The sequence below is a fragment of the Staurois parvus genome, unplaced genomic scaffold, assembly GCF_062004578.1.
Source record: "Staurois parvus isolate SC_StPar_1 unplaced genomic scaffold, SC_StPar_1.0 ptg000937l, whole genome shotgun sequence".
In the NCBI taxonomy this organism is placed as follows: Eukaryota; Metazoa; Chordata; class Amphibia; order Anura; family Ranidae; genus Staurois; species Staurois parvus.
In genome coordinates, this window is record NW_028318733.1 from 1,498,645 (window position 1) to 1,524,684 (window position 26,040).

Consider the following 26,040-nt stretch of genomic DNA (forward strand, 5'->3'; position numbering starts at 1 on the left):
TATTTTTAAAACTCCCACCTTCCACAAGCCCCTCCCCTCACGACACAGCGTGGCTGTCTCACGCTGATTACACAGATCAGCGTGAGATAGACGGAAAGGAGACAGGGGAAGGTCGGAGCGGATGGCTCGAGGCGGCTGCAGGACCCGGGACACAGATTGCAGGACCAGATATGTATTTTGCGCTGACCCCAGGTCAGCTTTGGGGTCCGTGCTTTTGACAGCTAGATTTAACCCCATGCCAGACTCAGGAAAACTGTTAGGGAGGTTAAATACAACATCTCTCTCATGCAATAGAAGACTGGGATTGCTGTTTGATACAATGTGTGTTGCTAGTTGCAGGCCACACATAGCATTAATTGCTGGCCGATCCTATCCTATTTAAATCCATATGCTAGCCATAGGGGCAGGTTATGACAAAGAGGGAGTGTCCTTTGAAATGCATAATGGCCCCCCCTGTACCACCCTCTTCCTCCCTCTCCCTCCCATCAGTGTGTAGAGGTTCCACAAGGCAGTGATAGCAGTCCTCGATGCCAGCCATTGGCGGTTTTAACAGCTGTCAGATGTGAGTTCTCTGATATGCCGGCCAGGGAGCAAGATTAGCAGATGCTTTATAACAGCTTGATGGTACCTCTATTTTGTTGGATTCACCACCTGAGCTGATTGTCAAGAACTTTGCAAGTGAGTGCACTATTTTGTTTTACTGAATACAGAGGTGTAACTAGAACCTTCAGGGCACCAGTGCAAGAAATCATAAAGGGCACTATATGAACCACTGCTGTATTTATACATGTTGATCATATCCCACCTTAATCTCCTCGGCTAAAGAGAGAATAAATTCAATTCCTCTAATTTTTCCTCTTCCTCTTGTCAGTTTGGTTGCCCTTCTCTGCACTCTCTATTTCCTGGATATTCTTTTTGTGAATTGGTGCCCAAAACTTAACTGCATATTCCAGATGAGGTCTTACTAATGATTTGTATAGGGATAAAATTATATCTCTCTCTGGAGTCTATACCTCTTCTAATACGAGAGGATTTTGCTTGCTTTAGAAACCGCACAAATAAATAACATTTCTAATCATATGGATTTAATCACCCCACTTACATCTGAGTCCGCAGAGTTCCCCCCTTACACCTGAACTTGCAAAGTTCCCTTACAGTATAAGGGGCAACTCTGCAGTCTCTGATATAAAGGGGAACTCTGGGGACTCTGAGGAATACAGAACTCTGATGTAAGGAGGAAACACTAACGTAAGAAGGAACTATGCAGACTCTGATGTAAGGGGAACTCTTATATAAGGGGGTTCCTGGTAACTTACATCAACGTTCCCAGAATTCCTCTTTAATCAGGGTTCCTAGAGCCCCTCCACCATCAGAGTCCACAGAGCCCCCCACCACGAAAGTCCTCAGAATTTTCAGTTACACTGTAAGGGAGATCTCTGTAGACTCTAGAATGTAAAGGGAAACTCTGATTCAGGGAGGATCTGATATACTGGGGAATGCTGTGGACAGAGGGGAACTCTGATTTAAGGTGATCTCTGCTCAACAAATCCCTTCCACATCAGAGTCCACAGCGCCTGCCTTACACCAGAGCCCCTCTTACATATTGTACTGGGAGGAAGGAAAGGAGGTGGAGAGGGGAGACTTTACTCACAGGATGCATGGATGGGCTGTTGGCACTGTTTCTATTCCTGCTGTGTGGCTTCAGTTCAAACTGCCCTGGCTCTGGGTAGGAGCAGACACAGGAGGAGAGGGTGGGAGGAGGAGAATAGCCAGCTCGCTCTCTCTCATCCGTGCAGAGGGTGGAGGGGAGGGGAGAACTGTCAGCTCTGGTTTTGGGCTGCCTGTTAGAGAAACTCTCACCTCAGAGCCCTACAGCCAGCAACAATGCAGAGCTGGGGAGACACAGTCCAGCTCTTGCTCCCCCCCCACACACACACACACACAGTGGCGGAACTACAGGGCCTGGTCACAAGTGTGACTTTTGCTACCCTGGTAGTTCCGCCACTGGTTGTATACATTTTTACTAAATTGCTAATGAGGATCCCACTGCTGTTCCTTTGTTTTATCATGATATTCTAGCATTGGAGTATTTCAGGTGGTTTTACTGGTATTGATTTTTAGTATACTCTTTCTAATAAACATAATGACTTTAGATGGGGTGATAGCAGTGCCTGGACAAGGTCATTTGGTGCCCAGGTTATATGTAACATATGAGTTTAATAGCAGTACACATTTCATTCTGCAGTAAAATATGGGGCTAATAGTGATGTGTAAAGAAATGCTGCAGCATCAGTGTGAGTAAATGATGCCTGTGAGTTGATAGTGTCACAAAAGGAAAACGTGTCTTTGCATTGATTGTGTCACTGAAAGGAAAAAAATGTCCCTACATTGCTGGTATCAGTCTAGAGCTGAGTACACATGGTTATTTTTGTTTTCTTTGTTCAGCTGGTGGGTTTTTCAGACAAACCTGATCAGACCTTCTATTCATCCTTATGGACCGGCAGATGTAAATGAACCTGTGTCCATTTACACCCACCGATCCAGCGATGTGCACTGGAGTCTGGGCAATCCTGGGACTCCCTCTCCTCATTGGCTGAGATACCAGCCAATCAATCACAGCCAGTGAGCCAATAAGAAGAGAGGGGGTGGGGCCAATCCATGGCCCTGTGTGTGAATGGACACACGGAGCAGCGGGTACCCCCCATAGCAAGCTGTATGACTTGTTAGTGATATTAAAGGCTTCAATTTTTTTTTAAATAACAAACACTAGCAGGGGTGCTTACAATGATCAAACTTTATTTTTGTATGTAAAACCTTTTGTTCCATAAGAAAAAAAAACTGTTTGCTGTAACTGTTGTAACTGGAGTTTGGCTTCAGTTTGTTAGTGTATCTTGACCGCTAGTACATCTAACACTCCTTTGGCTGACAATGCTGCCGTCCAAAGGTGCCCCCTGTGCTCCGTCATCCAGAGTGAGGGCACTCTAATACAAGAGGTGTGTTACTGGCCAGATCACCAGGTGAAAACAGAGGGGCAAAAATCATAAGAAAATAAATATGTAATATTTCAACTTACAAATCATTAGAAGTGGTGCAGCTACCACATCTAATGATTAGCTGTAATATTACATGTTTGGTTTTGGGTTTAAAACAGCTTTAAGATTACATTTCTTTTAGCAATACCTTTGCAAGAAGGGAAGGGGACTTGAAAACCTCATTTATAAAAAAAAAACAATATCTTAAGCACGGGCAAACACCTATGGGGAATTCTGAAGAGGCAAGTTGAGCATCACTCTCCATCCACCATCTAGGTTCTAAAAGAGGTCATTCTTAAAGAATGGAAAAAGATAGATGTTGCAATATGTCACCAATTTGTTCATTCCATCCGTAGAAGACTTGGTGCTGTCCTTACAAATTATAAAGGCCATACAAAATACTAGATGTAGTAGTTTTTGTTGTGGGGTGTATTCATTTTTGCATCAACTAATTTGAATAAAAAACTGAAAATTTTGTAATCCAAGTTATATTAACTTTACTTTCATATAATGAGCTAAACAGTGGGTTGAACAAAAAAGCCCCAAAAATTCACAGATCTCTGCATCCACACAAGTGATATGAATGCAGGGATCTCTCCTGTTGCGCTATTGTGACAGATCAGAATACACTTATCAGCTCTGCAGCCACTGGCTGCAAGCACTGATTGAATACTGGTTCTCCAGCAGGATCATTTCACAGAAGCCAGTCAACAGACTGGCTTCTGTTGAATGGATAGGGGAACACAGAGCAAAATTCAGCCAGTTTTTGCTGAACCCACAGATTTTCGGTCTGTGTATACCCTGCTTTACAGTGCTCCCTGAATAATTATGAGACCAAACCCAAGGTACCTCACCAAAGTTGTTTCCAGCTTTCATAGATTCCAGGAGTTTGTGCTGCAATCCTTTTGTGGTCAGCCCAAGAATTCCAAGGAGGAGGAGTTCCTTAGTTTGGATGTACATAGATGCTTACTGCATTATCTAAACATGACGAGAATTTTGATCCAACCACCTTTTAGAATACTTAAGTGGACACAAAATCTAAGCCTCCAGAAGCTCAGCCGCTAGATGGATTTGAGAGACCATTCAGTTTATATAGAAGGAAGAAGGTCTAGAGATCCCAGGGGCACTAAAAGCCCATCTAGATCACTGGCAGCTTCTTGCGTCGAGAGAGCAGGTGTCACTGTGGTCCAGATCCGTAAAGCAGCTGTATAGGCAAGTCAGAACACCCACTTTGTAATACTTCATGTGGAGATGCTATTTCCGCAAAACCTGATGTTTGGCAGAAACATTCTGCAAGCAGTGGTCCCATCACAAGGCATGCTTATGCTTGCTTTTCTTGTAGCTGCGCTGGAAGAATATTAGGGAAATTCCTAGCTAGTCTTTCCAGTAACATTATTTCTAGGAATCTTCTAAGACAGCATTCCTAGTTCCCACTCTTAGAACTGTTCTTGTCTGGTTTGACTTTTTGGATTAACTTTATTTCTGTTTCCCCCATGCATTTGGTGATGGTAATAGTCTGCCTTAAACTTAATGAGGGACAAGAAGGGTGGGTAAGGTATTTAAAGTGATTGCTCATGTTTCCTTTTGAAGGTAGACCAATCATTTCTCATGTAGATGTCCTGGAAAATTCCTAGAAATACTGGTAAGTTTAACTGGGTTTTTTTAAAGATCTGACACTATGTAACTGTAGTAAAAGCAGCTCAGATCCTTTGCATCTGTTTTGTAAAATTGCATAATATAGCATAACCTCATCTTTTGCCTTAACACAATGGACACAGTCCTCCACTCACTCTGATGGGAATACATTAGACCTTGTTTTCTCCCATTGTTGCACTCCCTACAACCTCACAAACAACCCCTTTCCTCTCTCCGATCACAATCTCATCACTTTCACAGTGTCCTTGTCTTCAAACATCTATCCCTTCAAGCAGCAAACAATTACCCACAGAAACCTTCACAACTTTACCCTTCTCTTTTCTACTCTGCAACTGACCGCCTCTATGACAGAATCTCTCCCTTGTCCTGTCCTGACCTGGCCACTGCTGTCTACAACAGTTCGCTTTCATCCACACTAGACTCACTTGCTCCTCTAATAACATGAAGCATCAGGCCACGACCATTACAACCTTGGCAGACTGATGACACCAGAAATCTTAAGCGACATAGTCATGCGCTGGAGCGATTATGGCGTAAAACCAAATCTCACCAAGCTTTCACCCAATATAAATCTGCTTTCTTAACATACAATTCCTCCCTCCATGCTGCCAAACAAGCTTGCTTTGTCACTCTCATCAATAGCTTGTCATCCAGTCCTCGTTGTCTCTCTTCTCTACTTTCAACTCTCTACTTTCTCCACCTCCACCCAGTACCTCACTCACTGCTTACGATATTGAAAATCATTTCAAAAACACGATTGATGCAATTCGTAGGGGCATTTGCACTGCACAGACATCCATCCCACTTAGCATACCTTATACTAAACCTCCCTCAAATACTTTCCTCTTTTGACCTTGCTGTCACGATCGCATGGTTGCCGCCACCACCAACATGCGCCAATCGCACGACTGCGACTAACAGTAATACGTCACGCCCGTGGCGTCAAACCCCAGACCTTCTCACCAACTCGTGACCGAAGGACCGGCCAATCTAAAACCGCGGTGTGACACACGTAACAAGGCCCCATCCAGTTGTACCCTGCACAGTGATTGTCCAGATAATGGGCTATAATCGGTGCCTGCAGCCTGAATGCGCTTGTTACTGGGTCGGGTTAATTACGCAACTAACCCTCTACTGCCACCACCACTTTTGTCGGAGACTGGGAAACTCCCGTTATCAAATATACACTATAATGATTGAAAAGTCGCCTGTCCAATACGGTCACCGCAGGCTGATTGGGCAGAGGATTAAACAAACACAGTAGCGTCTCTTCAAAGGCAGGAATTTGTGAATTGCAAGAAAGCGCTTAGAAACAGTTTGACTCTTTTAGTAATAAATCTTTCTTTCTGAAAGTGTTATACAGTTGCAATAAAATATTTACAAAGAAAATGTAACTATATATATACAGTGGGGATCGAAAGTTTGGGCACCCCAGCTAAAAATTTGTATTAATGTGCATAAAGAAGCCAAGGAAAGATGGAAAAATCTCCAAAAGGCATCAAATTACAGATTATACATTCTTATAATATGTCAACAAAAGTTAGATTTTATTTCCATCATTTACACTTTCAAAATAACAGAAAACAAAAAAATGGCGTCTGCAAAAGTTTGGGCACCCTGCAGAGTTAATATCTGGTACTGCCCCCTTTGGCAAGTATCACAGCTTGTAAACGCTTTTTGTAGCCAGCCAAGAGTCTTTCAATTCTTGTTTGAGGTATCTTTGCCCATTCTTCCTTACAAAAGTCTTCCAGTTCTTTGAGATTTCTGGGCTGTCTGTCACGCACTGCTCTTTTTAGGTCTATCCATAGATTTTCAATTATGTTGATGTAATCCCCTGTGGATTTCGAGGTGTGTTTAGGATCATTATCCATTTGTAGAAGCCATCCTCTCTTTAACTTCAGCTTTTTCACAGATGGCATCCAAAATTTGCTGAAATTTTATTGAATCCATTTTTCCTTCTACTCGTGAGATGTTCCCTGTGCCACTGGCTGCAACACAACCCCAAAGCATGATTGATCCAACCCCATGCTTAACAGTTGGACAGAGGTTCTTTTCATTAAATTCTTTGCCCCTTCTTCTCCAAACGTACCTTTGCTCATTCCGGCCAAAAAGTGCAATTTTAACCTCATCGGTCCACAGAACTTGTTTCCAAAATGCATCAGGCTTGTCTATATGTTCATTTGCAAAGTTCAAACGATGATTTTTGTGGTGAGGACGTAGAAGAGGTTTTCTTCTGAGGACTCTTCCATGAATACCATATTTGTACAAGTATCTCTTTATAGTGGAATAGTGTACCACAACTTCAGTGTCTGCCAGATCTTTCTGGAGGGATCGTGCAGTCAAACGTGGGTTTTGAATTGTTTTTCTCACAATCCTGCGAGCTGTTCTGTCTGATATTTTTCTTGGTCTTCCAGATGTTGCTTTAACTTCCACTGTTCCTGATGACTGCCATTTCTTAATTACATTCCGAACAGAGGATATTGACATCTGAAAACGCTTTGCTATCTTCTTATAGCCTTCTCCAGCTTTGTGAGCATCAACTATTTTCAGTTTCAGTTTTCTAGACAACTGCTTAGAAGAACCCATGGTGCTGATTGTTGGGGCAAGGTCAGATGAGTCTGGGCATTTAAAACCTTTGAGATTGACATCACCTGGTCTTCCCAGACGATGATTGAGAACAATCCATGACACTGGCAGGTCTCAGCTTGGCAAAGGGGGCAGTGCATGCTATAAATTCTGCAGGGTGCCCAAACTTTTGCAGACGCCATTTGTTTGTTTTCTGTTATTTTGAAAGTGTAAGTGATGAAAATAAAATATAACTTTTGTTGACATATTATAAGAATGTCTAATCTGTAATTTGATGCCTTTTGGAGATTTTTCCATCTTTCCTTGGCTTCTTTATGCACATTAATACAAATTTTTAGCTGGGGTGCCCAAACTTTCGATCCCCACTGTATATGCATATAAAGGTACAGCAAAGAGATAATAGAAAGGAAATTAAAGAGTTAAGTTACTTGCCAATATGCCTTGGTTTTTAAGCAGATCCAAGTGCAGAGCAGGAAGGGTCTTTGATCTCCTCTGTTACTATGTTACACTCAGGAGATGTGTGAAGCTCAGCTTTCAGGCTTGCCTGTCCTTTTTGAAATCCCTCTCAAAGGGAAGGGGGGGCGGCTCTGAACACTGGCCACTACGCTGTTTTGGGAGGGGTCAGGGGAACTCTGAATTAAACTAACAGCTTCATACTCCATGATATGAAACATACAGTTGACCTGAGGAATGTTCAATTAACTGCTGGTCAGTTTTATGATGTGTGGGCCTACACCGTTTTGGGTCAGTGCTTCCCAATTCTCTGAGAAATGCTGGCCTTATCAGGACGTAGGTTACATTTTCGCAGACGGCTGGCACCAAACCAGGAATGCCTAGCCTGTGGTTGACCCCCCATCATCTGTCACTCAGGAAGGGAGGGGGTAGGGAGTAAATGATCTAGGAATAAGGAATACTTCCACTAAAAGAAAAGAAAAAGGGGAACTCCGCGTCCAACTCTGATTAGCTAGTTTGCTACACTTGCTACTACCGAAAAGGACACTAAGGTTTTCTCAGAAGCCCCCCATTTCACTACCTGCCCCCTGGATCCTGTCCCCTCACAAGTACTACGGTCAGCCTCTTGTTCCATCCTATGCTCCCTCACTCACATCTTCAACCTCTCCCTCTCTAATGGTGCCTTCCCGTCCCCTCTAAAGCATGCACACATCACTCCCATACTTAAAAAGCCCTCCCTGGACCCCACCAACCTGAACAACTTAAGACCCATCTCCTTGCTCCTGTTTACCTCTAAACTCTTTGAACGCTTAGTCTACAATCGCCTGAGCTCCTACCTCACTGACAACAACCTTCTTGACCCTTTACAATCTGGCTTTTGCTCACTCCACTGAAACTGCCCTACTAAAACTCACTAATGATCTACTAACTGCTAAAACCAATGGCCACTACTCTGTACTCTTACTACTTGACCTCTCTGTGGCTTTTGATACTGTTGACCATACCCTCCTCAAAAAAAACTCCACTCTTGGCCTCAGAGACTCTGCTCTCTCCTGGTTCTCCTCCAACCTATCGCAGCGCTCCTTCAGCACTACCTATATCTCTGGCTCCTCCTCTCCACTCCCTCTTTCTGTAGGGGTCCCTCAAGGTTCTGTCCTTGGACCCCTTCTCTTCTCCATCTACACCTCCTCCCTTGGTCACTTGATAAACTCCCATGGCTTTAAGTACCATCTCTATGTTGATGACACACAAATCTATCTTTCTACTCCTCACCTCACCCCTTCAGTCTCCTCTCGCATTACTAGCCTACTAAGTGACATATTGGCATGGATGTCACTCCACTTCCTCAAACTCAATCTTTCCATCAAGATCAACACAACCATCGGTCCCTCACCTCATGCCAGGGTGCTAGGTGTAATCCTAGACTCCCATCTGTCCTTTCAGCCCCAAATCCAATCGCTGTCCAAATCTTGTAGACTTCACCTCCGCAACATCTCCAAAATACACCCGTTCTTAACCTCGGAAACTACTAAGCAACTTATTTACTCCCTTGTTATCTCTTGTCTTGACTATTGTAACTCCCTCCTCATTGGCCTACCTCATCGCAGGCGATCCCCTGTTCAGTCTATCATAAATGCTGCTGCCAGACTCATCCAACTTACTAACCGTTCTGTATCAGCCACCCCTCTCTGCCAATTCCTCCACTAGCTTCCCATTGCCCAACAGATAAAATTCAAAACATTAACAACAACATATAAAGCCATTTATAACTCTGTCCCAAATTACATCACCAATCTTGTCTCCAAATATCACCCAAACTGTACTCTCGCTCCTCGCACAACCTCCTGCTCTCTAGCTCCCTTGTAGGCTCCCATGCTCGTCTCCAGAGCTTCCCCCATCCTCTGGAACTCTCTACCCCAATTTATCAGACTATCACCTACTCTGCTCACTTTTAGGTGATCTCTGAAAACCTATCTCTTCAGGGAAGCCTATCCCGCCCTCAGCTAATAATGGAATCTTCTACTCCTCCTACCAGTCCATCCCCCACAGTTACTACCTTTTGTGCCACTAGCCCCTCCCTCTTAGATTGTTGCCCTCTTGTATTGAACTGTATTGTTGCTGTATTGTCTCTCGTTATATTGTAAAGCGCTGAGCACACTGTTGGCGCTATATAAATCCTGTATAATAATAATATAATAAAAGTCCTTCAAACTATTTCTTCCAGTGATATATATTTTTTTTCATTTAACAAGCTATTCTGTCTTTTTCTGCAGGTTCCCAATTCTGACCCCTCTCTGTCTATACCAACAACTATTATTTCACCTCTTGTAAAAATGCAGGAGCACCAAACGGTATCCGTTATCCTTGGAGGAACAAAGTCACCAGAAGACAATCAGACTTCAGGAACGCAGCAAGAGATAGAGAAAACTGAAACTATGGAACAGTCTTCAAATATGTACAAGCAAACCGAAGGAGCGGATAAGATCTTAAAAGGTCAAGAACCTCAAATTGCAAAGGGGACTGAATTCCCTAAAACCAAACATCCTGATCATGAAACAAAGAGCAGGGAGGTGATCAAACTAGAAGGATGGCAAGAACAGATTAAAAAACACAAGGTTGTTACTGAACATGACTTGCCTCAGGTGAAGAAGACATCATCTTGTTCTACACTGTGGCCAGAATGCTCAAGGGAGCATTTTGATGATACACTTATTGAGGTTGGAAAAGATCTTATGACTTTTACACTGGACCTATTCCAAAAATTGTCAGCAGTGGATTCCAGGCCAAATCTTGTAGTATCTCCCATCAGTGTTGCTCTTGCATTATCACATCTAATGCTAGGTAAGATATATAGATTATATTCCTTAAATAAAAATAAAAGGCTAATCATCTACATGCAACAAAACATTAACCACTTGAGCTCCAGAGGATTTACCCCCCTTAATGACCAGGCCTCTTTTTGCTACTCGGTGCTGCAGTAATTCAACTGATAATTGCGCGGTCATGCAATGCTGCACCCAAACTAAATTTACGTCCTTTTTTTATCACACAAATAGAGCTTTCTTCTGGTGTAATTTGATCACCTGTGCGCTTTTTATTTTTCACGCCATAAACAAAAAAAAGGCCAAAAATTTTGAAGAAAAACAATATTTTTTACTTTCAGCTATAAAAAAATATATAGTAAATTCAAAGTTGGTTATAAATTTAGGCCAAAATGTATTCTGCTACATGTTTTTGGTAAAAAAAATCCCAATAAGTGTATATTGATTGCTTTGTGTGGAAGTTATAGCATCTACAAACTATGGTATAAATACTGCAATTTACGCCATTTTTCTGCTATACAGCGCTGCGCTAGTTTAACGGACAATTGCGCGGTCATGCAATACAGTACATAAATGAAATTTACATCCTTTTTTTTCCCACAAATTGAGCTTTCTTTCGGTGGTATTTGATCGCCTGTGCGGTTGTTATTTTTTGCGCTATAAAAAAAAAAGGGCTGACAATTTTGAGGAAAAAAAATGATATTTTGGACTTTTTGCTATAAAACATGTCCAGTGAAAAAAAAAAATGCAAAAATCAAATTTAGTCATAAATTTCTGCCAAAATGCATTCTGCGACATGTCTTTGCTAATAAAAAAACCCAATACGTGTAAATTAATTTGTTTACGTGAAAGTTATAGCGTTTACAAAAGGCAGGAAAAATACTGGGATTTTGAATTTTTTTTATACTAATAATGGTGGCGATCAGCGAATTATGGCCGCGATCAGGGACTTATGGCGGCGATCAGCGACTTATGGTGGGACTGCGGCGGACATTTTGACACTGGGGGGGAACTGACTTGGGGTCACTGACATCCCCAGTGACACCAATACAGTAATCAGTGAAATAAACCCCACTGACACTGTACTAATGTCACTGGGGAGGAAGGGGTTAATATATTTAGTGTTTAATGTGTGAGGGGAGTGTTTTACTACGGGGCGGGGGTGTGTACTGGACGGGGGGAGGGAGGGGGGAGCTGATCTAGGGAGAGAAACTCTTCTCTCCCTCTTCAGCTTGTCGGGGAACTGTCACAGAGCAGGCTGTGTGTAAACAATGCAGCCCTGCTCTGTGCAAGCGATCACCGCACATCACGGGAAAATAACCGGCCGTGACCCGGCGGCGGAGACCCACTGCTGACACCCGCGGGACAGGCAGGGCGGGCGCGCGCCTCACGTGCGCCCCCTACCTGTTTTGCAGAACCACATTTTAAAACGTGGTTTTGCCTACGAGTGCCGCCCTGCAACCGTTTATATGCGATGGCTGGGCGGCAAGTGGTTAAAGGTAGAAGTATAGGCAAAACACGATATATATATAGATATATATATATAGATATATATATATATATATATATATAATTAAATTTTTTTTGCCATTTCTGTCCTATTGAGGAGATTTCTGTCCATGTCCAAAACAGAAAGTGAGTGGGAATCCCTGCAAATTAAAGGAATCCATTGGGGTCCCCAGGTCACCAAAACTAGTGGATTCACTGTGGATTCTGAAAGTGCTGAAGGATGAACAGGCTAATTTTTGTTTTTTTTATAAATTGAAAACCTTAATTTGCATTAAATTAGAACATATATATTCACAAAATAAGACTGATTTGTTTTAAGAAACCCTCTTAGTGTCTTAAACTACAGGTTACCCATATCACATATGCTATAGCTTTGCACAGCATATATAGGGGGTTCTCATGCACTTGTGGTGTGCCTCAATGCATTTCATAGGGTGAACATGCTTCTTCAGGAGACTTTGAGGGATATAAAATCTAAATGGTGATAAGAAGTAGAAGAAAGTATATTATATACAACATAATGCACTTCAAATATACTTCATAATACACAATACAGTAATTACCTTACCTGTGTTACTCACTGAATCCAATTTCCTACAACCGTATTGACTGGCATATTCAAGGCTTTGGATATCTTTTTATATCCTTTTTCCATCTTTATAAAATTTCATTACCTTGGTATGCAGGTATTTTGACAGTTTTTTTCTGCTCCCCATGGCTCAAAAGTTAGCCTACTCAATGCATCCTTGTGAGAGCTAAAAAACTCATTGACTATTTACACACAAACACCAATTGCAATTTAATAAGCCACAGATGTGGGAAATTAACCTTTGTCATTTTAACCTGCATGTGTTACCTTGTGTGTCTGTACCAAGGTCAAACATTCCAGGGTATGTAAACTTTTGATTAGGACCATTTGGATGATTTCTGTTATCATTATGATTAAAACAGGAGCCACACAACTATGTGATAATAAATAGCTTGATATGATTACTATCCTTAAATAAAAGACAGTTTTTGGCATGATCACAGTGGCGTATCATCCATGGGTGCAGGATGTTCACTGCACATGGGCCCCAAGGGTGGGTGGGGGCCCACTGTGCTGTGTTCCACACTGCACCCATGAATGAGATGCAGCAGGGGCAGACTGACCATTCAGGCATGCTCGTAGGCTAGTAGGGGGTCCAGTCGCCTGTTGGCCTCTACTGCAGCAGGTGAAATGAAAAGTTGCGGGTGATCAGTTACTGAGGAAGCCGTGAGAGGGGGCGCAACGCATCTAGGAAGGAGGAGCCAGTACTGTGTCTCCACACCACCGCTATCTTGCTAGCGGAGCAGTGAGCTTGATGTGGATACACATTTTATGCTTTTATATCTGTAAGTGTTATTTTAGTGGGGGATAGAGTAAAGTTTTATACAGAGAAAAGGAGAACAGAGATAAGATATGACACAGCAAAAGCAAAGTCTGGGGGGGGGGGGGGAAGACAACACTCACAGAGGCAGTGATGCTTGAGGTGATGGTCATAAAACTGTTGGATAATGAGTGAGGAATCCCATGTCCAAATTTAGGCCGTTATCTCTTGTGTCAAATAGAATTATCATTCTTAGTTCAAAAGTTTTTTTTTCCTGAATAAATTTGAAATTTCCTTTAAAGAACTAAAATATTGAGGTCTCCCAAAGTGGTTGTGCGAAATGGTGTCCCACAGGTGTGCAAAAGTCATCTTCTTTATGTTCCTTGATGGTATGTCTGTGCGTATTCATCCTTGTTTGCAACCTCTGTCCTGTTTCGCCAACATAAGATCCTTTGCTGCATTTTCTGCACTGGATAAGGTACACAACATTACTGGAGGTGCAGCTGTATGATCCGGAGATATTAAAGATCCCTTTTGAGTGTCTGACACTTTTTGATGGATTGATTTGGTTGCACAGTTTGCAGCGTATTTTATTGCAGGGTTTGCTTCCATTATTTGTGACATCATAATCAGAAGGAAGTTTCCTACTGATTAGTTTATTTCTGAGGTTGGGGGGTTGTCTGAAGGCCAGTATTGGTGGTTGCTGGAATATTTCTTTCAGAGATCTATCCTATCCTCTGTTATGATGGGTTGTAAATCTTTGATTATTTTTCTTATTCCTTCTAGTGCTGGGTTTTTTGTGGTTACTAGAGGAACATGGTTGTTTGTTTTTTTCTCCTTGTACTGAAGTAGATTTTCTCTTCGGGTTCTCAAGGCTGTGTTTATGCTGTTGTTGATAGTTTTGTCCTTGTAACCTTTCTTATGGAAGGAGTCTGCTAGTGTCTTGAGATGTTTATCTCTGTCTCTTGGGTCAGAACATATTCAGTGGTATCTAGTAGCCTGACTGTGTATGATGGCACGTTTTGTGTGTTGGGGGTGGAAGCTAGAACTGTGGAGGTAGTTGCATCTGTCAGTGGGTTTCCTGTATATTGAGGTGTGAAGCGTATCATCCCTGATGTATACTGTGGTGTCTAGGAAGTTGACGTGGGTGTTTGAGTATTCCATTTTTAGTTTGATTGATGGATGAAAAGTGTTGATCAATGATTAAAATTGTTTTAGGTATTCTTCACCTTCTGTTCATATGATGAAAATATCATCAATATAGTAATAGTTTCTTATAGTAGATGGTATTTTCCAGTTGCCTCTGGCCTTCTTGTATGTATTTGTTTGTATCCATCACAACAACTGCTCCCCCTTTATCCTCTGGTTTGATGGTGATGGCCTGATTATTACGCATCCTCTCCAAAGGTCTTACATTCTGCCCAACCACCAAATTGGATCATTTACAATTATTGTCAGATATGGAGGATTTCTTCAGGAGACTAAGGCTCAAAGAATATTTCCACAGTAATAAAGGGTATCCTAGGGCAATGGAGTGCTATACAAAGAAAAATAACAGCTGCTTCACACCTCCCCAAGGACGCAACCCCAAACAGGACATCTATATTGACAGTTTCAGATTGCGAGCTACATCCCTGATATCCACCCAACAAAAGAAAATTCTGTACAATCTTTCACCACTAGAGCGAAGCTCTATACACGATTTGCGCAATAATCAGGCCATCACCATCAAACCAGCGGATAAAGGGGGAGCAGTTGTTGTGATGGATACAAACAAATACAAACAAGAAGGCCAGAGGCAGCTGGAAAATACCATCTACTATAAGAAACTGGATTATGATCCGACCCAGGACTTTACAAAGCAATTAAGTTCTCATTAAACACTTCTAGCCCACCTACATTTAGAACTTATAAATGCGATTCCGGATCATCCAGAAATCGGGGACTTCTACATGCTGCCCAAAATCCACAAGCCAGGAAATCCAGGCAGACCCATCATAACAGGTATGAATACACTCACCGAACAAATCTCAGGCTTTGTAGAAGAAATTTTAAAACCGTTAGTCAAGAATACTGCTAGCTTCCTGCAACACACAACTGACTTTCTGAACAAGAACAACAACATACAGAAATTACCATCTAATACACTTCTAGTGACTATGGATGTAGTATCCCTGTATAGTAATATCCCTCACAAGGATGGATTAGCTGCATGCCACAGATCCTTATCATCCTCACCAAACCACAAATGCACTGCTGAGGATGTTACACAGCTCATTGAATTCATACTTACAACTACTTTGCCTTCAATAAAGACATCTATCTTCAATGTATGGGTACTGCGATGGGAAGTAAAATGGCACCCCAATATGCCAATTTATTTATGGCTGACCTGGAGGAAAAATTCCTGAACAGCATGGAACAAAAACCATACAGATACTATTGCTATTTTCATCATATGGACAGAAGGGGAAGAAAACCTAAAACAACTCATTGATCAAACACTTTTCATCCATCAATCAAACTAAAAATGGAATACTCAAACACCCACGTCAACTTCCTAGACACCACAGTATACATCAGGGATGATACGCTTCACACCTCAATATACAGGAAACCCACTGACAGATGCAACTACCTCCACAGTTTTAGCTTCCACCCCCAACACACAAAACGTGCCATCATACACAGTCAGGCTATTAGATACCACGGTATATGTTCTGACCCAAGAGACAGAGATAAACATCTCTTGACACTAGCAGACTCCTTCCATAAGAAAGGTTACAAGGACAAAAACTAACAACAGCATAAACACAGCCATGAGAACCCAAAGAGAAAATCTACTTCAGTACAAGGAGAAAAAAAAACCAAAGAACCGTGTTCCTCTAGTAACCACATACAACCCAGCACTAGAAGGAATAAGAAAAATAATCAAAGATTTACAACCCATCATAACAGAGGATGGAACTCTGAAAGAAATATTCCAGCAACCACCAATACTGGCCTTCAGACAACCCCCCAACCTCAGAAATAAACTAATCAGTAGGAAACTTCCTTCTGATTATGATGTCACAAATAATGGAAACAAACCCTGCAATAAAATACGATGCAAACTGTGCAACCAAATCAATCCATCAAAAAGTGTCAGATACTCAAAAGGGATCTTCAATATCTCCAGATAATACAGCTGCACCTCCAGTAATGTTGTGTACCTTATCCAGTGCAGAAAATACAGCAAAGGATCTTATGTTGGCGAAACAGGACAGAAGTTGCAAACAAGGATGAATACGCACAGACATACCATCAAGGAACAATAAAGAAGATGACTTTTGCACACCTGTGGGACACCATTTCGCACAACCAGACCACACTTTGGGAGACCTCAGTATTTTAGTTCTTAAAGGAAATTTCAAATCCATTCAGGAAAAAAAAACTTTTGAACTAAGAATGATAATTCTATTTGACACAAGAGATAACGGCCTTAATTTGGACATGGGATTCCTCACTCATTATCCAACAGTTTTATGACTATCACCTCAAGCATCGCTGCCTCTATGGTGTTGTCTCCCCCCTCCCCAGACTTTGCTTTTGCTGTGTCTTATCTTATCTCTGTTCTCTTTTTCTTTTTTTTTTTCTTCCAACTCCAAAACATCTCTTCTAACCCTTTGTGATCAGTACTACTTTGACCTGAAGAAGGGGACATTCCCCGAAAGCTTGTCCTCAAAATTGTATGTTAGTGCAAATAAAAAAAGACAGTACTCAATTGTTTCTGTCGCAAATGCACTTCGTCGCTGCTCAAACTCCCTCCAACCCCGTTCCCGTCACTCAGCTACCCCCTCATCACCCCTCTCCCACGGCCCCACCACTGCTCTGACCTCCACTTCCACCACACCCTACATTCCTCATACTGAAGCTCCCCCAACACTCCGCACCTTTGACCTTACTACCATCGAGGAAGTCTCCAAGATACTCTCTGATGCCCGCCTCACCACCTGCCCCCTTGACCCTATCCCCTCACAACTCCTACGACCTCCCTCCCCCTCCATCCTACGCTCCCTCACCCACATCTTCAATCTCTCCCTCTCCTCCGGCACTTTCCCCTCCCCTCTGAAACATGCACACATCACCCCCATACTTAAAAAGCCCTCCCTGGACCCCAATGACCCGAACAACCTCAGACCCATCTCCCTGCTCCCATTTACATCTAAACTCCTCGAGCGCCTAGTCTACACCCGCCTATGCTCTCACCTCAACGACAACAACCTCCTTGATCCCCTACAGTCCAGCTTCCGTCCCCTACACTCCACTGAAACTGCCTTACTCAAACTCTCCAACGACCTGCTAACCGCCAAAGCTAATGGCCACTATTCAGTGCTCCTACTCCTTGACCTCTCTGCGGCCTTCGACATAGTCGACCACCCCCTCCTCAAAAAAAAACTTTACTCCCTCGGCCTCAGAGATTCTGCTCTCTCCTGGCTCTCATCCTACCTGTCACAACGCTCTTTCAGCGTTACCTATAATGCTACCACCTCCCCCTCTCTGTTGGGCTCTCTCAAGGCTCTGTCCTCGGGCCCCTTCTCATCTCCATCTACACCTCCTCCCTTGGCCAACTCATACACTCTCACGGCTTCAACTACCACCTCTATGCCGACGACACACAAATCTCTCTCTCAACCCCCCACCTCACCCCCTCGGTCTCCGCCCGAATCACACGCCTACTGAGCGACATATCAGATTGGATGTCGCTCCACTTCCTTAAACTGAACCTCTCCAAAACAGAGTTTCTTGTCTTCCCCCCCAGCCCGGACACCACCCCCCATTGACTTCTCCATCATGTCCAACAATGCCACCATCAGACCCGCCCCGCAGGCCAGAGTACTTGGTGTCATTCTGGACTCCAACCTATCCTTCCAGCCCCAAGTCCAATCTTTAACAAACTCGTGCAGACTCCACCTCCGCAACATCGCCAAAATACGCATGTTCCTAACCCCAGAAACCACTAAACAGCTCATCCACTCCCTCATCATATCACGACTCGACTACTGCAACTCCCTCCTCACTGGCCTGCCTCGCCGCTGGCTATGCCCGCTTCAGTTGATCCTGAATACGGCTGCCAGACTCATTCACCTTTCCAACCGCTCCGTTTCTGCCACCCCCCTCTGCCAATCCCTCCACTGGCTTCCGATTGCGCAACGGATCAAATTCAAAATCCTAACACTGACGTACAAAGCTGTCCACCATACTGCCCCGAACTACATCACTGACCTAATGTCCAAGTACCGCCCAGCACGCACACTCCGCTCCTCACAAGACCTCCTTCTCTCTAGTTCCCTGGTCTCCTCCTCCCATGCCCACCTCCAGGACTTCTCCAGGGTGTCACCCATCCTCTGGAACTCCCTGCCCCAACCCATCAGATTATCACCTACTCTCCTCTCCTTTAGGCGCACCCTGAAAACCCATCTCTTCAGGGAAGCCTACCCCACCCCCTGCTAACTTGCCGACCTCCTCCCCTCTTCCTACCACTCCATCTCCCACAGTTATCTCCTCCTGTTCCACCATCCCCTCCCTCCTAGATTGTAAGCTCGAAAGAGCAGGGCCCTCAATCCCCTCATGTTTTGCATTGTATTGGTATTGTTCTGTCACATGTTCTGTCCCCCTTTGTAATGTACAGCGCTGAACGAACTATTGGCGCTTTATAAATACTGTATAATAATAATAATAATACGGCTACAATCACCTCAAGCAAAATGGAAGATTTTTCTAACAATTATTAATTTAGAGAGTTGCGCTGCACTAGTAATTTGTGAATATATTTAGAAAGTGAGGTGGAATCCACTGTTTTTTGTGTTCAGCATGCAACAAAGAGGTATTTAATAGTATTTTGGATTTAGGCGCTTATTGATCACAGTTGGTTATAACATTCTGCATGTATAAGTCATTGTGCCGTGTTTTTTCTTTATCAATGACTAGAGCCCACTTTTGAACTTGCACATGGGCCCACTGATTAAATGATAATATGGTCAGTCATATTTTTCAATATAAATGCCAAACTTGCACAATTTCTGCCAGGGTTTGTGTATACGTGTGTTATATATATATATATATATATATATATATTAGTTTGAAGTTTAGCTCAAGTATAGTGCTTCCAAGACAGTTCATTGCAGTAGCACTTATTTATTCTGCCCACTGCAAACGCCACTATATAGTGGCGTTTGCAGTGGGAAGATTGACTCTACCATTCAAAAGACTCAGCTACTCGCCACTTGTCTTTTTTAGGGGTTTCCTTGCCCACTTTTATTAAAATAAAGTTTCACAAAACTTGGGGTTGGTTAACATGGCAACTGGAAGTGACATATCGCTGTCAGAGGGCGGGGGGACCACGGGAAACTCCATGCAAGTGGTACACTATTGGCTTTGTGTACACTTCTGTGATAGAATGAATAAGCTATCTTTTATACACTGCTCAAAAAATTAAAGGAACACTTTGAAAACACATCAGATCTCAATGGGGAAAAATATCATGCTGGATATCTATATTGGTTTGGACTGGGTAATATGTTAGGAACGCAAGGATGCCCCATTATTTGATGGAAATGAAAATTATAAACCTACAGAGGACTGAATTCAAAAACACCTCAAAAACCAAAGTAAAAAACAATGCAGCAGGCTACTCCATTTTGCTGAAATTTCATTGCAGCAACTCAAAATGGTACTCAGTAGTTTGTATGGCACCCACGTGCTTGTATGCATGATTGACAATGTCGGGGCATGCTCCTAATGAGACGACGGATGGTGTCCTGGGGTATCTCCTCCCAGACCTGGACCAGTGCATCACTGAGCACCTGGACAGTCGAGGTGCAACCTGGCAGTGTCAGATGGACCGAAACATGATATCCCAGATCAGTGAATATACACACATACTCTCTTTCCCTGACAATGGTGGGTTGTTTTTTTCTTCTGTTACTTGCTGCCCACTGGGTCCTTGGCAACATAGGTAGGGCTTTGGAATCAGCCAGACATTCTCTGGTGTTTTATTAGGTAGGGTCTGTATCACCTGGCTTTTATTCACTTCATGTCACAATCTGGAGTCAGGCTTGGAGCTATAACAGTAGCAAGGCACCCACTGACCAGCTAGATAAGTTCACAAGCAGGTCACCCTGGTTGATTGCATGAGCTCACCTGCATGAGTCTAAGTATTAACCGGAGTTCACCAGAGCTCCTGATGGTAGAGATGGGTTTTGCTGCGTGTTAGTACCAGTTGGCGGTCCTCAGGATCGTCCCACCTGGAAGTGAGCAAGCTAGGGTCCATTAGCAGATATAGCAAATAGGGATAAGCAAAAGCATAGTCAGTAAACAAGCCAAAGGCCGGTAATGAGTGGTTGCAGGTTTGGATCAAGCAGAAGCGTAGGCAAGGAACCATCGATGTGTCTTTAATGTGTAGATACAGATGGCAGCAGGAGTAACCAGAGCAAGCTGTTGGCTGGAGAGATCACAATCATTTGTCAAACAGGAGGTGCAGAGACATGGCTGAAATCAGGAAGTTTGTGGGAGAAACAAAGAGTTAGAGGTTCACCAAAAAATAAGAGACAAGTTAAGAAAGTTCAAAGACAGCTTGCAGTCCAGCATCTCAGGTGGCTCGGCAAAACGTTACTGCCAAACACTGCCGAGGTCCTGGGTTTAGATCCAGGTCCTGACACTTCAAGTGGGTTTTGCATTTTCATGTCTGTGGGAATGCAAAGCATAGGTCCTTATGGAGGAGGGGCACAGTGACCTTTCAAACCGGAAAGGGCTGTTTGTTACATACTACCTCCACAAGACCTTGAAACACATCACTGTCAATGTGTTTGCTGCACAGGGGAATGTTAGTTAGAGGAGCTCACATCAACTCACTCCTTCATATGTTGGGATGCTTCATCAGCATTATTCAAAATGATCAATACGATAGTGTAGGCTGAGCATGTGAACGCAGTAGCTGGTTTGTAAGTACAGCATTCGTTGTTTTATTTTTATTTTAAATAATTAGACTACACAGTGAATCTGTACTTTGTTTTGTCTTTTATCAAATTTTAGAACAATCCTGGATGCTTTCATAGGCTAGAAGTGTTAATACTTTTAGGCCTCATGTACATGGGACACTTCTGAATGATGGAGACTGACTGCTGGAAAATGTAGGTTAAAAAAAGTCTGTTTAGTGGCGTTTGCCTAACACGTTTATGCGCGTTTATGTGCGCTTGCGTTTAGGAGCATTTTTTTAAAGATAAGCACAGGAGAACCTCCCAAGTGCCCAGAATGCACTGAAAAGTAGTACATTATTAACTAGTTCAGACTGTTTCATAGAAATACAGAGAGTAGAAGTAGAGACAGCAGTCTGTATTGAAATTAGCTTAGGTGTTGCTCATTAACATTTTTGTTTCCAAGGGTGGGAAAGGTGTCTGGTGGAGTGAGTCATTAAGGCCACCTGGCAGGGGATCTTCATGAGGAGTTTGAGGTGTGAATGGTCATTAACGTATCTTCTGTTTCCAAGGGTGGGAGATGTATGAGGTGTGAATTGGTAATTACCATGTGTGACAAGGTTGGTTGGAACATCCTGTTTTCAGTGTTTTGTCTATCTGAGTACCTTGAAAACGCTTTGTATGCATTTTTCATGATGAAAAAAAGGCTCTGGACAGTATTGGGAACCGGAAGAATTAAAAAAAATTTCAGACTCAAACGCTTATAAACGTGATTTTCCACGTTTACAAGCGTTTTGCATTTGCAACGCTAATAAAATCAACTGCTGAAGGCAGTTCTCTGCGTTCAAAAAACTACTGTAAACTCAAATGCCTGTTAATAACTGTAAACGAAGATGTGTACATGGACACATAGGAAAACATTAGAGTGAGTTCAGGGGCTGCTGAAGAAAACGCTGAACTTCTTCTAAACCTGAGTTTATCAGCTGCAGTGTACATGAGCTCTTAGACTTTCATCATTTTAATATTGAAGAATAAAATACAGTGGCTGTTAACTAAATAGCAGTTAGGAGGTGTGTGCATTCCTATTTACCTAGAATAAAATGAGTACTTATCTTTAACAACTATCGTTTTAAAATTATCATGATGTATTGAAAAAAGTATATATTCCTTCAAAACATAGATAAATATAATGTAAAGAAAATGTAAATTAAATTATTATTGGAAGACAATATTACCAAAAGAATGTTTGCTCCAAAACTAAATATATCTCATTTCTATTTCAAAGTCTATTTTTGTAAGTGAAATTCTGGATATACACCTAACTAGCCTTAAAACTCTCCCCTCCACCTCCTTACACTTATACCAACTAACCTGTGCAAGAAATATGTATATACTTGCCCATTTTCAGACCGCTCTGGTCCAGTCACCTGATCCAGCTCCTCTGTGTCAGCCAGTGCAAGGGAGAAGAGGGAACGCCAACAATGGATGGGTCATTGAAGCCTGTGGGTGATGTCAACACTCCAGGCTTTACTAGTTGTTGTTGGACCACTCTATCTTCTCCCCTACAGCCACCACTGGCTGACACAGGGGATCATGTGACCGGATTACAGCTGGCTGAAAATAGTCCTAGTCTGAAGGATAATTATCTCCCTTACTCCTTCATCTACCTGTGGATGCTGGGTGGCAAACAGCTCCTGGACCACTGTGAAAAAGACCTAATTTGAGGCTGTAGAATGTGTGCCTGCTCCTGAAAGGTTTTCCTCCCATTGATTGCTAATTCCATTTTGGACTATCCTAAAACTTCAAACCCCTCTCCTATTGTAGTTATTTAGCAATACATTTTAAAAATACATTCCCCTAGCTTGAGCCTGAATTCTCTGTGTACATGGGAACCGTGCTTTTATAGTCATCATTCTCAAAAGAGCCAGCAGAAGCCAACACACAGATTTAACCCTACAGCTGCTGGGGAGGGAGCCGAGCAGGAGGATCACAATCAACCCCTCAATGCCCAGGCACCTTCACTATGTAACCAGTAGCTATTACTTGAAGCCCACTAGTTATTTTCAATCTATAATTTCTCAGTCTGGGGGGTATCAGTGTAGGGGGTGGGGAGTGTCACTGTAGGGTGGTGTTGGGTGTCAGTGTAGGGAAAATCAGTGTAGAGGGTTTGAGGTGTCAGGGCATGTGAGGTGTCAGTGTAGGGGTGCAGGGGATTCCAGTGTAGGGGGTGGGGTGTCAGTGTAGTGGGATGGGGGGGTGTCAGTGTAGGGGAGCATGGCATTTTTGCATAGGGGGTGGGGGGTGTCAGTGTGGGGTGTTTGAGCATGGGGAGCTATCATTGTGGGGGATGAAGTCTGATGTGGTGGGTGTGTCAGTCTTGGGAGATGGGGTCAGTTAGAGTGGGGATGTCAGTCTGAGTGGGTGGGGCTCTGATAATGGGGGAGGTCAGTAGTTGGGGATAGTGTTAGTCTGGGGGACAGGGGTATCATGGGATGCAGAATATCATGGCCTACATTACTTATCAGAGGGGATATAGAGGGGGTGCACAATATCATGGCCTACTTTACTGTCAGAGGAGATAAAGGGGGGGGGGGGTGCAGAAAGTCACAGCCTACTTTGCTATGAGAGGAGAAATAGAGGGGATGTAGAATATCACAACCTGCAGCTCAGAGGAGATATAGAGGAAGTGCGTAATATCACAGTCATCATTATTTTCAGAGGAAATACAGAGGGGGTACAAAATATCATTGCCTATTTTACTCTTAAAGGAGATGAAGGAGGGGGGTGGAATGTCACAGCCTACATTGCTATCAGAGGAGATAAAGGGGGGCAGAATATCACAACCTGCATTAGTATCAGAGGAGATATAGAGATAGTAAAGAATATCATGGCCTGCTTTACTATCAGATGAGATATAGAGGGGGGTGCAGAATATCACGGCCTGCATTGCTATCAGACGAGATATAGAGGGGGGTACGGAATATCACAGTTATTATCAAAGGAGATAAAAGAGGGGATGCAGAATATCATGGCTGGCATTAGTATGCAAGCCATGCTATTCTGTCCCCCCTCTATATCTCCTCTGATAATAATGAATCTCATGATTTTCCGCATCCCCTATAACCTCTAACTCCTTTGATAATGCAGTCTGTGATATTCTGCACCTCCCTCTATAACAATGCACCTCCCTCTGATAACAATGCATCCCTTCTTATACAGCGAATACTGTGTGTGTGTGTGTGTGTGTGATTAATTAAAAATATTATGTTATTTGCACCAAAACATTAATAGCACAAAAATGTGTGTGTACACTATATTGCCATAAGTTTTGGATGTCTGCCTACACGCACATGAACTTGAAGCCATCCCAGTCTTAGGCCGTAGGGTTCAATGTTGAGTTGGCCCACAATTTTACAGCTTCAACTCTTCTGGGGAGGCTGTCCACAATGTTTAGGAGTATGTCTATGGGCAGGCCAGTCAAGTTCTTCCACCCTAAACTCACTCATCCATGTCTTTATGGACCTTGCTTTGTCACTGGTGCGCAGTCATGTTGGAACAGGAAGGGGCCAACCCCAAACTGTTCCCACAAGATAGGAGCATGAAATTGTCCAAAATGTCTTGGTATGCTGACACCTTAAGAGCTCCCTTCACTGAAAATAAGGGGCCAAGCCCAACCCCTGAAAAACAACCCCACACCATATCTCCCCTCCACCAAACTTTACACTTGGCCTAATGAGGTCAGGTAAGTACTGTTTTTCTGGCAATCGCCAAACCGAGATATGTCCATCGGATTGCCAGACAGAGGAGCGTGATTCGTCACTCCAGAGAAAATGTTTCCACTGCTCTAGTGTCCAGTGGCGGAGTGTTTTACATCACTGCATCTGATGCTTTGCATTGCACTTGGTGATGTAATGCTTGGATGCAGCTTCTTGTCCATGGAAAACCATTCCATGAAGCTCTCTACGAACTGTTGTGCTAGTCTGAAGGCCACACGAACTTTGGAGATGTTTAGCTATTGACTCTGCAGACAGTTGGGCCCTGATTCACTATTGGGCGTGGGCGCATATTTATGGGCTTAAGCCCAATTTTCATGGGCGTCCGTCCATTTTTGACCCTGCAACCTAATTCACTATTGAGCAGAGCCCATAAGCAGACGCCCAATCTAATTCACAAAAAGACACACGCCCGGAATCAGACTCACAAAAGCAGACTTGCTAAGAAGCACGTCTAACACCATGAAAAATCACTGTAGAGACATGTTCACTTAGAAATTTGCTTTGCCAAATATCAGGACTTCACTTTAAACAATATCTGCTATTTCCAAAAAAATTAAGAATGTGTTAAAAATCGTTTTTCTCAAGGAAATCGACACAGTAAAAATCTAGATGCCCGTGCAGTGTCTTTGGCAGATAGAACTGAGCATGTGCAGAACACCTTTTAGTCCTCTGCCATGGGCGTTTGCTTTTTAGCCACTGACTAATAGTGAATCTGATTGTGGATTCCTCTGACAGCCGGCACTCGGTCGCGACTACTGTGTTTAATAAACAGCATTAAGCATATCTTCATGTAATCTAATTAGATTTCCTTCGTTTTAGTGATTATATTTTTGTTTCTTATCCTTTATAATTATTTCTGTTATGATTTTACTTATTTTGAAGGTCTAGATAAAATTTATTTT

General features: G+C 42.9%; 1 protein-coding gene across 7 annotated transcripts in view; it reads left to right on the plus strand.

Moving 5' to 3' along the window:
• LOC149441903 (plasma protease C1 inhibitor-like) overlaps positions 1–26,040 on the plus strand; it is a 565,702-nt gene that overhangs the window by 51,360 nt on the left and 488,302 nt on the right. For all 7 annotated transcript variants that reach the window (XM_089656783.1, XM_089656782.1, XM_089656785.1 and 4 more), the window contains exon 2: positions 10,001–10,568. In XM_089656783.1, coding sequence (XP_089512909.1) covers positions 10,001–10,568 — 568 coding nt within the window. The remainder of the gene's footprint in view (positions 1–10,000; positions 10,569–26,040) is intronic.